Here is a 14,964-nt window from a genome sequence, read left to right as displayed (position 1 = left end):
ACACATCTGTGAGCTTTGTACTCCTTGTTAAGAACAGCAGAGAACAAGATAGGTGCCTTCCCCGCCTTCAACTGTTCTAGTTTGGGGGTCGGGGGAGGGGGAGGGACAGGCTGATGTGGTCGTGTTTGAGAAGTGCTTCCTGAAGACGACTCAGAAACTTGCAGGTTTGGTAAGAAGAGATGGTCACTGGATAGCGGCACACACAGGGCTGAGGGAGAGAGTTGTTTAACAGGTATAAGTCTCCTCTGGCATATTTACTGTCCCCAAGGTAGCTGCGACTCCAGCCCTCCACGTGCCACTCCTGCCGCTGCGGACGAGTACCGCAGCATATATAACTCCGGCGTAGCCTCTCGTTGCTGGAGTGGAGAGTAAATTCAGGCGCGGTCTGTATCTGTCGTGTGTGGAAGGCGTGGAGAGTGAATGAGAGTAGCAAAAGATGCCCTTACTGTGGTTGGAACCTAGTAAAATTTAAAAAAAAAAATTTTTTTTTCTGTCATCTCCATGGGTCATGAACACTGGTAATATTTTCTATATACTTTCTTCGGTTTCAATTTTCTGTGAGTTTATGGGAGGGATTCCATTTCTTATTTTATTTGAAATAGTCTTTTTTTTTTAATGTTTATTTATTTTGAGAGAGAGACTGAGTAAGTGGGGGGGGAGCAGCAGAGAGAGAGAATCCCGGGCAGGTTCCACGCCACCTGCACAGAGCCTGACGTGGGGCTCAATCTCACGAACCATGAGGTGACCTGAGCCAAACTCGAGAGTCGGATGCTTCGCCGACTGAACCATCCAGGCACCCCTGGAATATTCTTCAGTATATCTCACTTCCCACGTACTAGCTACAGATTCTTTTGTGGGGTACTTAACTGTAGAAGGTGACCAGTCGGAAACATCAGATTCTGATTCTTACGCCAGATCTTGTCCAGATCTGCTTTATAGGCCTTAACACTGAAGTGTTCTGGGAAGTCCATTGAACTAGCATAGGTTGTCCCCTACAGTCTCCTGGGTTTTTTTGCATGTCTCAATGTTAAGAATATGGATATTTAAGAAACATCTTACAGTTTTCATAACCTCAAAACCGATTCAGCCAATCGTCACCAGGCAGAGGGGAGTAGTTTGTGCTAAGTGCACGTGGCCTGCAGAGCCGAAGCTGGTCGGTGTCTGGCCTTTACCGATGTCTCCAGTCTTGGTTCTGAGTGACCAGGATCACAGAATTGGAATGCTGGTCTTCGCTATCTGAATGAATAAGGTCGGATCCAGATGAGTCCTGCTGGTTTTTGCAAGTTTTTGTTGACTTTTCGCTCCGTTTCTGTAGCAGAACAGCAGCCGAGGCAGCCACGGCCGAGAAAGTGTGCGGTTTTCAGGCGCAGTAGGCCCTGGGCGCCTTTCTGCGCCCCCCGCTGGAGAGCAGGTGCGAAGGAGCCCGGTGCCCGGCTTCCCCTGGGGTCCAGCTGTCCGCCCGGCCCTGTCCCCAGCCGTTGCCCTCCTCTTACATTCGCGAACCACTTGGGATTCGCAGAGCGCTCGTCTGTGCCCGGACTCGTGTTCCGGTGGGAAGAGAACCACGGCCTGGCGAGCGTGCAGGGAGTGTGCAGGGTTTGACAAAAGCTACACTCGAGCTTTCTGATTTCCCGGTTGTGTTCTTTACCATTTTCTCCCATTTTTTCTTAGTAGTGCCCGTGTCCTCACAGAAACTCACCCTGACTACTACTCCTCCTGTAAACCTGACAGACAACCCCACCAGAAAACAGAAACGAGTTTTGTTATTATCGCGCTTAACTCATCTCGGGTTATTTTGTTTCTTAAAAGTGCCGTCTTGGGGCGCCTGGGTGACTCTGTCGGTTCAGCGTCCGACTCTTGACCTCAGCTCAGGTCATGATCTCACGGTTTGTGGGTTTGATCCCCCCTGCTTGGGATTCTCTCCCTCTCTGCCCTTCCCCCACTTGCACTTTCTCTCTCAAAAATTAAAAATTTAAAAAAAAGTTCAGGAGTTTTCATACTCTATAAGGGAACTCATTTCTCTGGTTTGTATAGAACATATGCACTTTGTTAGAATTCAGGTCTGTAGTAAGCAGTTCATTCGCAAATTACTCTTTCATGAGCTACTTAAGTGAATCTGGGTCATATCAACGTTGTAGTTTAAATGAGAACACTTGATTTATATCAGAATTTTGGGATTTTACACTAACGGCTGGAAAAAAAGCTTTGTTAAAATTATTCTCGAAAGAGCAAATTTACTCTTTACGTCAGATGGTAGGTTCAGGATGGCAGACTGAATACATGTTTACCTCTGACCCGTCCCAAAGCTTGCTCAGATAGCGAAGGAGCTAATTTTAAAGAGGAAAAAAAGACCGAGACCCGTGAGAGCGAGGTCAGGAGAGCGGAGCACCAGAAGTCTGGGAGCTGGAAAGTACACGAACCAGTGGCAGCAGGCCTGGCAGAGCGGAGGAGTTTAAACCCTAGCTGGGCAGTGGGGAGCTGGGAGGCAGCGCCGTCTGCACAGCCAGCCTCTGGAAAGCTCCAGGCACCGGCGACAGTGGGGCTGACACAGGAGGCTGAGTTGCAAGTCTATATTTAAAAATGATTTAGGGGCTGCTGGGGGGCCTCAGTCGGTTAAGTGTCTGACTCTTGATCTCGGCTCAGGTCACGAGCTCAAATTAAGCCCCAGTCGGTCTCTGAGCTGACAGCATGGAACCAGCTTGGGATTCTCTCTCTCCCTCTCTGCCCCTCCCCCGCTCGCACACTCTTGCTCTCTCTCTCTAAAAAATAGAAGATAAAAATAAAAATGATTGCAGCCTACAGGTCCCTTCTCCAACTCCTCACAGCTAGGTCATTGCCTTTCTACTGAGCGAAAAACCAGGTCTGACGGAAGGGGTTAAGATGGCGTCTCTGGACGGGGGCGATACTGGTGACGGCGTTAGGAGAAAATCTCTAAAGAGTTCAGAGCAGTTGGGAGTTTGCCACTGTCCTCCCTGGGGAGAGATCCCCAAAGTTTTCCTGTAAAAGGCCAGGCGGTACTTGTTTCTGGCTTTGCAGGCCACATGGTCTGTCACAGCTCCTCCTGTCTGGGGAACAGCCGTGTACGACACTCGGGGAGGACACGTGTGTGCTTGTGTTCCCGTGAGACCGCTGCGGGTCCACCAGGGCCGCAGCTGCCGACCCCAACCGCTCTGTTGGTCCTCCGTTCATCGTCTCTCAGAACTGAGAGCTTGCAGATACCGGGCTTCCCCCCGCGTACGGTTTTCAAGCCTTCTGACCTGGAGGTCCCACTTCTTACAGTAAGTTCATGGTCCGTGTTGGCAGTTCACACATGCTGAGGCACACAAGTGAGCAGAGGCCAGCTAACCGTTCTGGGACATGGAAGGAGAAAGACAGGGACAAGTCCCTGTTCTTAAGCATTACTAGGGGCCCCGGAAACACTTCTGCTGAAACATGCTGGTTCCCCAAAGTCAGGATTTTCAGTGTAAGTGATGATGCGAGGTCATGAGTCTAGATTTCCCTCGAACAAACTTCAAATCTATGCATTAGGTTTTGTTGGTTTGTGTTTAGTGTTTTGGCCGGAGAGGCGGCGGGGGACCGGTGGGGTAGCATTTTTTAATCTCTTCTCATTTTGGCAACTTCTTGTCTCGATGCAGTTTCACATTCACACAGAAATTGCAGGAATCGCACACTGAGCTCTGTGTGTCTCTTTTCCACATCCAGCAATTGTTTACTGTTTGTCCGTCCCGTTTGTTTCACTCTCTCTCTGAATCTGGCTTTTTTTTCTGAAAATAGTGGAGATATTGTGATCCTTTATTCTGAAATATTTCCATGTATTTCCTGAGAAAGCACATCTCTCTTACTGAGCAGCACAGTCATCAAAATCAGGAAATGTAACTTTGATAAGGTAACACTTCCCCGACAGCCCACGTTCAGATTTCATCCCTGATCCAGCGATAACCCTCCCTGCTGCTTTTTCTCCATCCAGAACCCAGCCTGGGGTCACGCGTAGACTTTACCTCCTTAATGTCCCCCCTGGGACAGTAGCGTCCGCCCCCCCATGGGAGTAGTCCCCTGTGCTGCTTTTGTGTTGTCTCGATCTTCACCTTTTTTAAGAACACGGGTCCCTTATTTTGAGAAATAGCCTTTAATTTGAGTTTATCGAATGTTTCCAGAATGTTGTTTTTTTGTTTCTTTTATAATTGATTTTAACATGAGGACACTCTTAAAAATCAGTGTTATTTAGGAGCATTTCTTCCCTTTACTGTACTTGTCCCAAAATAAATATAAACAGTCCCCGAGCCTTTACATTGAAAAAAGAAGAGGGGGTGCCTGGTGGGCTCAGTCGGTTAAGGTCTGACTCTTGATTTTGGCTCAGGTCACGATCTCCCGGTTCGTGAGTTCAAGCCCTGTGTCAGGCTTTACGCTGTCAGTGCGGAGCCTATTTGGGATTCTGTCTCTCCCTCTCTCTCTGCCCCTCCCCTGCTCATGCTCTCTCAAAATAAATAAACTTTAAAAAAGAAAGAAAGAAAAAAAGAAGAATCAGTCTGTTCTCACGTTGACTTTTGTGGCCGCCCCACCCGCTGTCTTCGCTAACCAAGGGGTTCCTATGAGCCGTCTGTGTGCTCCGGTCTTAAATGGGAACAGAGAGTAAAGAATCACCAAACTGATACAAAACACAATAAAACAGGGAAAACACCTTTGAGGAAACCATACAAGAATATAAAACTTAAAGAAATTGTGACTAATACTTTTTTTTAATGTTTATTTTTGAGAGAGAGGGACAGAGCACAAGTGAGGAACGGGCAGAGAGAGAGAGGGAGACACAGAATCCGAAGCAGGCTCCAGGCTCTGAGCTGTCACCACAGAGCCTGATGCGGGGCTCAAACCCACGACCTGAGCCAAAGTCGGACGCTTAACCGACTGAGCCCCCCAGGTGCCTCTGAAACTGACTAGTATTCTAAGAGAAATTTTAAAAGGATACAGTCAAACACATGCCACGTACAAATCTTCAGAAAATTTTAAATGCACTTCAGATTTTAAACTATGAACAAAAATGTTTGATTAAAGGGGTAGAAGGGAAAAAGATCTCAAGTACAAAAAGATGGAAAGTGAGAAAAAATGAGGACACAGGAGGTTCAGTTTTCTGATAGGAACTTTGCTGAACAGTGGATTAAACAAGATAGAAATTCTCCCTCCCTCACAAGAGTCTGAAGACTTAAATCGTATCCATAATATGTCATTTACTGCTGTGCCGGTGTAAACATGAGCATGACTGGATTCTCCCCAAACCAGTATTGCGCTATATGTTAACTAGAATTTAAATAAAAATTTGAAAACAAATGAAATGAAGTAAACAGCACGACACAGTGAGCTGCATGTTCTAAAGATATGGTGGTCCCTCACCATATCTGGTATGTATCCTACTTTTAAAACATTTTCATTATTTTTATCATCTCACGCTCAGGTAGGACTCAGCATGTGGCACATCTGAAAGCTGTAGAAACAGCTAGTAAGAGTTTAAGCGACCAGGGGCGCCTGGCTGGCTCGGTCAGTGGAGCACATGACTCTTAACTTCAGGGTCGTGAATTTGAGCCCCACGTTGGGTGTAGAGATTACTAAAAAAAGAAAAAGAAGATTGAAGGAATGATCTGCTGAGAAGTAGAAAATCAAAAGTTACTAAAATAAGAGAGTTTAAGTGACCAACCTGTGGCCTGTGATCTCTCCAGGAGACCTCAAGACTCATTCCGCCACTACATTCTTGCTGCTAAAGTAATTAAACCCAATTAGAAAGTGAAATATTGTGAAAATTGGGTAAATACCGTGTTTTCTTAATAAGTGCCATTGCAGCCACTGGTAACCGAATGGGAGAAGCGTTGTGGGGCCAGCGTGCCATGGTCATTCCTCCTTCATCTTGTCCTTTGCATATAATTTTTGGAAAGAGAATGTTCTTAATTTTACTGAAAACATGAATTATCCCACTCGACTAAAATAATCTGTATGTAGTAAAAGTTAGAAATGTTACCTTTTTTAATGTATTTTTATTCACTTATTTTTTTTAATTTTTTAATATTTATTTTTGAGAGAGAACGAGTGGGGGAGGGGCAGGGAGAAAGAAAGAGAATCCGAAGCAGGCTCCACACTGTCGGCACAGAGCCTGACGTCGGGTCGAACTCACTTGTGAGATCATGACCTGAGCCGAAGTCAGATGCTTAACCGACTGAGCCCCTCAGGCACCCCCAGAGTTTACTTTCCCTAATGGAAGACTTGAGCAAATTGAAAGAGATAGCTCGTGTTCACAATATATTTAAAAGCCCAGATACACTAAAGAGAATATGGTACGAATGAGTTGACAGGTGTGATTTATCAGTTCATTCTAGGGATGAAAGCTGAGGGTGGAAATGCAGGTTCAGCTACGGTTCCAGTAAGAGAATTGGGAGCCAGGGTGGTCGGAACGGTTTCTCCTCCGTGTTTGCCAGGCCTGTGTTTCCCCCACTGGCAATTCCCCGTGAAGGGAGGAGTCTCTTGCTACCCTTTGGGATCGCGGGAAAGTGGGGTCTGGGGACACCTCATTCCGGTCCACAGCCGGTCTTACAGAAACAGAACCCAGAGGATCGAGCCCCTGCCGACAGCGAGAGGAAAGGACTATGGGAGGCACTGGGGCCGGGGTGGGGGGTGGTCTGGGGCTGGAGCGAAGGGGCTCGGGGGAAATGCCTCCACCCTGGTCACGCATGGGACGCGCCGTCCCTCTCCGGTCCTCCGGTGGGTCCCGAGGCTCGTGCCCCACCCGTGTGTCGCCCGGTTTCACTGCGGTCTCCTTCAGAACAGGAACTGTATTTTATTCATGCTCGCTCGGCCCCAGCGCCTGATACGGAGGATCTGTAGAAACGTGTGCGAATGAAACGCGGGGAGCGTTAAAGCAAGCCCAGCCCTCTGGTCTCTGTGGGGACCGGAGGAGGGGCCGGCCCTTCTCTCCTTACTCGGCCATTGCCTTTTAAAAGCAAACTTGAAAGTGCTAAGGAGAACTCTTTACTTTAGGTGATCGACGAGATTTATCGTGTGTTGAGATACGTCAATTCTACCAGAGCCCCTCAGCGAGCCCACGAAGTGCTTCAAGAGTTAAGGGATATTTCCTCCATGGCAATGGAGTACTTCGATGAAAAGATCGTCCCAATTCTAAAGAGGAAATTACCAGGATCAGACGTCTCTGGAAGACTCATGGGCTCTCCTCCAGGTATCCTTGTTTAGTATATGTTCGGTTTAAAGTAACACGCGGAGTTTTGTAACTCACTTTTTCCCCCCATTTAATCATATGTCTTGACCTTTTCTGTGTGTAAATGTGTATCTGTAACACGATCATTAATGATAGATTGATTAGAGACCGTAACTTGTATAACTGATCCACTACCGTTAAGTACATTTGTCTCTAGTTTTTCAGTATTTAAACTACACTTTGAAGAACAGTCTCGTGGCTAAATCTTTGTACATATCCATAGCTACTGACTCACAATACATTTGTTAGAATTTCTGGGTGAAGAGCTATAGATATAGGGAGTTTTTTGTTTTTTTGTTTGTTTCTGACTAGTTAATATCCATTATGCTAAAACAGAATTAAACATACGAGGAAAAAAACCCCAAATTCTTCATGGAATATTCAGGTAATTATTTCAGTCCCCAGGCTGTCTGGCTGCTACTTTAAAAGACAAGGTGCATAAAGCTATTTTAAACACTGTCACTTCTTCTGTGGTAGCTATTTTGCAAAAGTACATCATAGCCTAGAGATTTGTGCCTTTACTGAAAGACCAAATTGTTCAGAATATCTTCAACCCTTGCAAATACTTCAAATCAAGAAAAAACTTTCAGTAAGACATTTTGTTTTGTTTGGATTAGTTAGCTCCCTGGAGTACTCAGTGGGGTAATCGAGTGGCTCTCTGTAATTTAATAATAAAGCCTACAGCATCTCAGCGTTAGTACGTCAGTTATTTATTGAGTACCTGTTATGCGCACAGCACTGTACTGTGTCCTGTGGAGACTAAAAGGAAGTGTAATACGTGGTGTCTGCTCTCGAGGATCTTACTGTGTCCCCAGGTAAGATATATGCAGACTCAAAATGAAATTATCGCCGGCAAGAGAAATATTTTAAAGAAGTGTCCATTTAAATGCCAAACAATTAGGACAGACAGAATCTTAAGGAAGATAGAGTCGTTGTTGACTGGTCTGATTGAGAGTTCACAAGAGGTGAGGATTGATCGAAGCCTCGATGTGGTTCGTGGAAATCAGATAAAGGTAAGCAGAGAGAGGAGGAGGAGGGATGTGTCAGTCGAGGAAAATATCCTGCTTATGTGTGTATACGGGAGAAAGTGAGATGAATGCAGGGTATGAATAGATCCACCATTCTTGTAGAAAACAAGAGGTAACTTTTTTTAAAGGTAGATTATAATAGTGGGTTGTTGTTTTTTTTTTAAGTTTATTTGTTTATTTTGAGAGAGAGGGACAGAGAGTGTGAGCAGGGATGGGGCCAAGAGAGAGGGAGAAAGAGACAGAAGGAGAGCCAGAGAGAGGGGAGAGAATCCTAGGCAGGCTCCTGTCAGTGTAGAACCCTATCTATGCTGGGCTCAAACTACTGAACTGAGATCATGACCTGAGCGGAAACCAAGAGTCACATGGTTAACAACTGAGCCATCCAGGTGCCCCGAGGATAGTGCTTTTTATGCCGATGTTACATTCTATTCCTAAAACAGAGTGATTCCGGATCCTTCCTGCATGTCAGAAATTCTTCATGATCATCACGTGTGATGTAGCGCCCCTTTTTTAATGGCATCTCTGTTTGGCTAAAGTTGAAGCTTTTACATCTAAGTGCACAGAGGACTTACGAACATGATAGGCCTTGGGGCGGGTGCCTGGGTGGTTCAGTCGGTTACGTGTCCGACTTCAGCTCAGGTCACGGTCTCATGACTCATGAGTTCGAGCCCCGCGTCAGGCTCTGTGCTGACAGCTCAGAGCCTGGAGCTTGCATCAGATTCTGTGTCTCCCTCTCTCTCTGTTCCTCCCCTGCTCATACTGTCTCTCTCAAAAATAAAGATTTTTAAAAAATGTTTTTAAAGAACATGATAGGCCTGTACTTCGAAGTCTAACGTTTGTATTTGCACGTGAGAAATAAGACAGAAAATAATCGTATTCTAATTTTACTACTTTTGTTTTCTTAGTAGGTCTTAAAACGTTTTATAATACTTAGGACAGGTTTATGTCAGTAAGTGCCCTTCTCCACGTGCTGGCGGTGTGCATCGTGTGGCAGGAACAGGAGGATCAGAAGTCAGATTCCGGTATTGTTAAGTTAACGCAGTAAACCGAGTGGGCTTTCAAGAGGCAATGGCGGGAGCCCTGCTACGATGATACCCCGCTTCAAAATAAGCCTCGTTACTGAAGTGTTGCCAGGAGTGAGACGTTTGAAGTGATTGACTGACCGCTTGAAACTCTCCCTCCACAGTTCCGGGACCTTCTGCGGCCCTCACGACCATGCAGCTCTTCTCCAAGCAAAACCCGTCGCGACAGGAGGTCACCAAGCTCCAGCAGCAGGTGAAGACCAACGGCGCGGGGGTGACTGTGCTCAGGCGGGAGGTGTCGGAGCTGCGCACTAAAGTGCAGGAGCAGCAGAAGCAGCTTCAGGACCAGGACCAGAAGCTGCTGGAACAGACGCAGATCATCGGCGAGCAGAGCGCGCGGCTGGCCGAGCTGGAGCACAAGCTGCGGGAGGTCATGGAGAGCGCCGTCGGGGACGCTGCGGCGTCGGGGCACGGCGAGGAGGCCCCCCGGAAGCGGAAAAAGGCTGCGGAGGCCACGGACTCTCTTAGGAAATCTAAGCGGCTCCGGAACCGGAAGTGAGGCGGGGCGTGCCTGGAGCTACAGAGGGGGACCAGGCCCGGCAGCGTTGGCGGTGACGACGGTGGCGGGAACGGTGACGCGGACCCAGACGCCCAGTTGGCTTCTCGGGCTTTCGGGACACCTTCCGCCGGAACCCTCCGGGCTGGGACGCCGCGTCCCCGCCTCCCGGTGGGACCGACGCACAGATTCTTTTTACTTTGCAATAGATTTGTACTAACCAGACCTGCTCTATCATGTTGAGGAGTTCACTTTTTTCTGTGCGGATGGTGTTTAAAGTCGGTTTATTTGTCCTGCGTATATGCACATTACAGAAGGACCTGAAACAAAGTCTGGACAGACTAGAAGTTAAGTCAAATACAGAAAACGTCCTGTTTCACTTGAAAGAAGAGACCTACTTTTTAAATGGACAGTATCTTGTTTAAAAAAAAAAAAAAAGCTGACCTTTTGTTATAAGTGACCTTTGTCTGGAATGTCTGAAAAGTAGTAAATGCTTTTTGGTATTGAAGTAATGGGTAACTAAGACGGACTTCCATAGCGTTGACTGTAGAAGGGGCCTCTACAGTATTGACTATCTATTTTTATAAACTACTGGCAAGGGACTTCTCCAGTTGTTAGATACATGTTTTCAGTTCTCTTTGGGGGCCATGTCCTACATTTGCATGGATGGATGCATGCATCGCCTAGTCAGCTCACTTAAACAGCTCTTGCACTGGTATTGATCTGGAACCTCTGTACTTCTCCACTTTTTAGAGCAGCAGCGGTTTCTTTCAGCGCTTCACGCCCTCCACCCCGGCAGCTCGCCTCTAGGGAGGAATCTGTTAGTCCATTTGCCCTCCGGTCTTACAGGAACGAGAGGGCTCTGAAGCCCATCGCTTTGTCTGTTCTCTGTAGGGTTCAGGTACACTGGCCAAGGCAGAAGCCCAAACTCCAAGACTCTATTGATGTCGGACTCTGGTGACTACAGGTATCCCTTACTCACCACCGTGTGTGCTCACGGAGCCGTGTGGCGATCACCACGGCGGTGAGTAGGGGACCTAGCTGTGGGATGCAGTTTTGCCATTGAAAGGAAGCTCATTGAAGAAAATCGTACAGCGAGAAAGCATTTTGATCATTTCGTTTCTGGGGGATGACCCGAGGGAAGCTTCTAAATATTAATTTCAAGCTTTCCTTATCCTACAACTTTAAACAAAAGCTTTAATTTTCGTTTGCACTCCTGTTTTGAGCGTGTAACTGGAAAAGCATGTCTTGCACTGTTCACCCTTCTAAGCGGTCACTTTAACAACCTCCAGATTGTGTGCGGTGGTTATTTCCCCCAGTTGTATATTTTTGAGACATTCACCTCTTACTGTCCTAGATTTATTTTAATGTACTAAATTATGTAGTTATTATTTGACTGGTGAGTTCTTTTAAACAACTGTTGCCGTGGGCTTCAGTTATTTAAAATAAGTTTAGGTGTAATATAGAAAACTGTCCCTTTCCAGGTGGGAGTCTGACACCTGCATAAAACCTAAGGATTTGGTAAGTCCCTTAGTTGAATAAAAGCACAAGGTTACCACCCTTTTTATCCGTCCAACACGACATGGTTATGCATCCTTTAACCTCACCAAATGGAACTTTTTCTTACCCATTTTTAATATTGTCCTTACATAATACTGTCCTTAGATTTTGGTCCATTCTATGTCTGACTTGGAAACTCCATTGACAATGTTGTGTGTTTGCAATGAAACACCATAACATCCAAGTGTTACATGGTTTGTTGGGAAGGTAATTTTAAAATAAAACAATTTCCAAAAAACATTTGTCAGCCAAGGTCATCCATAAAAGTCCCCGTCTGGAACTCATTTTCTCAGCAGGTCTCGTTTTTGTAATCCTAGGATTTAGCCATATTGTCCTAACTTTGGAGCAGGCCCACCGGAATACTCATGGCCTTTACTAGTCTGCTTTCCTGGTAATAGGAAGACTCTTTAAAGTAACATGTTTACAGGTTTACAAAGTCGGACCCTGATGCATCAAAGGATAGAACCTCAGATGATCAACAGTTGTTAATTGTTTCAACTTTTCCAGGTTCCTTTGTAAACCACATCTAGATCCCCTAAATGTATGTGTGGTCTTCCATTAGTTAACATGAGTGTGTGGCTTCCATAACAGGCATTCACACTATCAGAAGGTAGATTTTTCTGTTTCAAAATCCACATTTCCAGAGGACACGCTTATAATCACGTGTCACGAGGTCAGTGCCCGTAGCGGTCGGGGATGAAGCACAACACGTTCATCAGCGGTTTGTTTAAGGCTTAAATCTGGCCGAAGATCTCTCGCTGAAAAGCACGTTAGGATAGCGCCTTGACCAATTTGGTGGCTGTTGTGCTTGCTTGTGGATAGCGGTATTTAAGGTTCAGCAGATGACAAATTATTGGCATCGGCTAAAACTGGCACGTGGCGGCAGGAAAGGTGTAGATGATCCTCCCGCGCTGGAGCTGCCTCGCCCCGTGTCAGACGGCAGGCGCTTCGGTGCCGCGTGTGAGTTGTGTTGTCCTGGGACCGCCCTTCACGAATCCCCCTCGGCTGCTTTTCAGGGGAGGCTTCTCTATCATAATGGGTCGCGCCCACTCGTAAACTGGGTAAGGTGAGCGCCATAGACATAGACACGTGTGGAAAGGCGTAAGAAGGAAATGACGGGGACTTGCCCCTGCCTCACCCTAACGGAGCCATAATCTGAAAGACGGATTATTTCAGAACCCGAGGTTACAGAACCTGCTGCTTTTCAGTTCCTCTTTTACGTTCAGAGCCCGGAAATAATGAGGCAAACACAGTTGTGGTCAGAGTAATTAATCACACTGTTTTAAAAACTATTGGGTGCCATCTGGTCTAAAGCCACTGGTTTTGGAAGCAGCTTTTTTTTTTTTTTTTTTTTTTTTTTTGGGTAAAACGTGTTTTTTGGAGTACTGAACTTTACAGGGGCTTGCCTTAATCTCTAGTAGTTTCAAGATGTATGCGCTGTTATTCTACTTGTTAAAATGTTAAAATGTTCTATGTAGCCCCGAAGGTGGGTAAAACAGTATAAGTAATGCCTAAATAAATAAGCTAAAGGTGTCACTACAGCTGAATTTTTTTTAGAAGAAATGGACACATGAACATAGGTTATGTGTAATAAACAAAAATTATGGCACCTGAAGATTGCACTATTTTATGCATTATTTTGTATGCCACGTCATAGCCCGCACTTTAATCTCCAAAGAAACGATGTATGATGTCCCAGTTGTTCCTTATTACTAATAACCTTTTTCCTAAGACAGGGCACTTAACTCTATTTTCCTGAAATAGTTTCTTGGAGGTGGATTCTTTTCTTGAGTTCTCTATTTCCTTAGCCATAATATTTTCTAGGATCTAGGAACTCCCTATCTCGTCTATTTCCAACAGTATATAATTTTAATTTAATGTGATGTAAAATCTCATACTTGGTGATCAGCACACTCTTACGTCCTGCCCTAGCAGTGAGTACTCATTTGTTAGTATGTACCAAACCCTCTAAAAATACCATGCAAGTACGATTTGAAGCCAAGAATAAAGGCATTCTGAAAGGAACGTCCTCTATGATGCAGTCTCTTGGGAATGACTATTTCTAATCTATAATATAAAGTCCCAATTCGATAATGCCATCCAAGTTCTTGAGATCAGAGTCCCTTTAGTCCATGAAAGGTTAATTAGTAGGTTAAAACTCCTCTGAAATAACAAACATCTGTAGCCTGCCGTCTGAGGTCGAATCTTTTCAAAAAATACTAACATAAAAAATGAAACTAGCAATTAGTTGACTGCTGCTTACCGTTTTATTTTTAATAGCAGTCCGTTGTATTCGTGGTAAGTATGATAGGCTTAAGTAATGCCGGCCTTTTCCAGCTTCCTAAGAATCTGTTAAATTCCTAAAATTCAAAAGTTAAATCCAAATTTTTCCTGTTGTGTCTGAAGAGAATGATGAGATTTACACGCTTACTGGTGATTAGGTCCACTGCCAAAGTATACGGTCCATATTCAAAGCTATTACCAAAAGTTGAGAAGTGTTTAAAATTCCTTTATGTGGTACCATGTCTGTTTACTTATGCTCATGAGCAACAATAAATTACTAGTTTACCTTCTGGAATTTTAATTGTTATAACCGAATTCAATTATTGGAAGTGAAAAGCACCTCCCGGTCACACAACAGGGTACGTAAATAAATGTGTTGTAACCAGTGCTACTTGTTTTCTTTGTATTTCATGCACAAAAGGTCGTGGAGCTCTGCTTCCAACAAGCTATATTCCTAGCTGTCGCGTCCAGAAGGACTGCTGTGTGTATGTTTTCCGTATGTTCCTACAGGCTTCACAACTGCCTTTGAAAGCAGGGTTTACTCTAGCTGCAGAAGCTAAACACAGGGTAGGCAGCATGTCTCCGGGATTATACGAGCAAGTGCCTGAGTGGGATTTGAACACAGACCTGCCTGCCTCCAAAGCTCAGATACTTCCTGCTACACTATACTACATTCTGAAGCAGCTGGGAGCTCTGAGACCCTAGAGTATGTTAACTCTTAAGTTTAATAATAAGTATATATAGATGAACATTCTATACGGCTACTAGAAGCAGCCAGTGGCAAAATCACTAATGTTAAGAGTAACCTACGGAACTTACTATCTCAAAACAGCTGGGCTTGGAGAAGACAACTTTTGTCCTAAAGTTTTTTGGTAATGGGTTCACCCTAGATATACAGGCGAAACATTTTTAAGGCTTCTAGAACCTCTAGTCCTAAGAGGCAGTCCTAACAGTAGATGGGGTCTGAGGCCACTAACACAAGTCCGTAGTTGCCTTACTACATGTTGCCAAACAATTCAAAAGAGTGATCACCACCAGTTCATTTGCCCTGCCAGGGAAGAATATTCGTCCTCTTTTCAAAACTCCCTCCAGCTCTAAAACTACTCAGAATTTCAATGAAATGAACATATACAAATCACTTTCACAAATTGGATTTCATGAAAATTTACAAGTTTTGTACATCCAAAGACCCTATCGACAGAATTAAAAGACAATCCACAAAATGGGACAAAATACTTGCAAGTCATAAGTGGTTAATATCCA

General features: G+C 45.1%; 1 protein-coding gene across 2 annotated transcripts in view; it reads left to right on the top strand.

Moving 5' to 3' along the window:
• The window catches only part of FBXO28 (F-box protein 28), a 29,453-nt gene extending 15,365 nt beyond the window's left edge, over positions 1-14,088 (top strand). Inside the window, exons 4-5 of one of the 2 annotated variants that reach the window (XM_053909467.1) lie at positions 7,018-7,213; positions 9,467-14,088. In XM_053909467.1, coding sequence (XP_053765442.1) covers positions 7,018-7,213; positions 9,467-9,861 — 591 coding nt within the window. In that variant the 3' untranslated portion in view covers positions 9,862-14,088. The other variant, XM_053909468.1, reaches the window with a different exon arrangement.
• Positions 14,089-14,964: the final 876 nt, after the last annotated feature.

This window comes from Panthera pardus, unplaced genomic scaffold (genome assembly GCF_024362965.1).
Source record: "Panthera pardus isolate Hobbes unplaced genomic scaffold, ASM2436296v1 HiC_scaffold_21, whole genome shotgun sequence".
Taxonomy (NCBI): domain Eukaryota; kingdom Metazoa; phylum Chordata; class Mammalia; order Carnivora; family Felidae; genus Panthera; species Panthera pardus.
The sequence above is the reverse complement of the archived record's forward strand: the minus strand, read 5'-3'. Positions and strand labels throughout refer to the sequence as shown.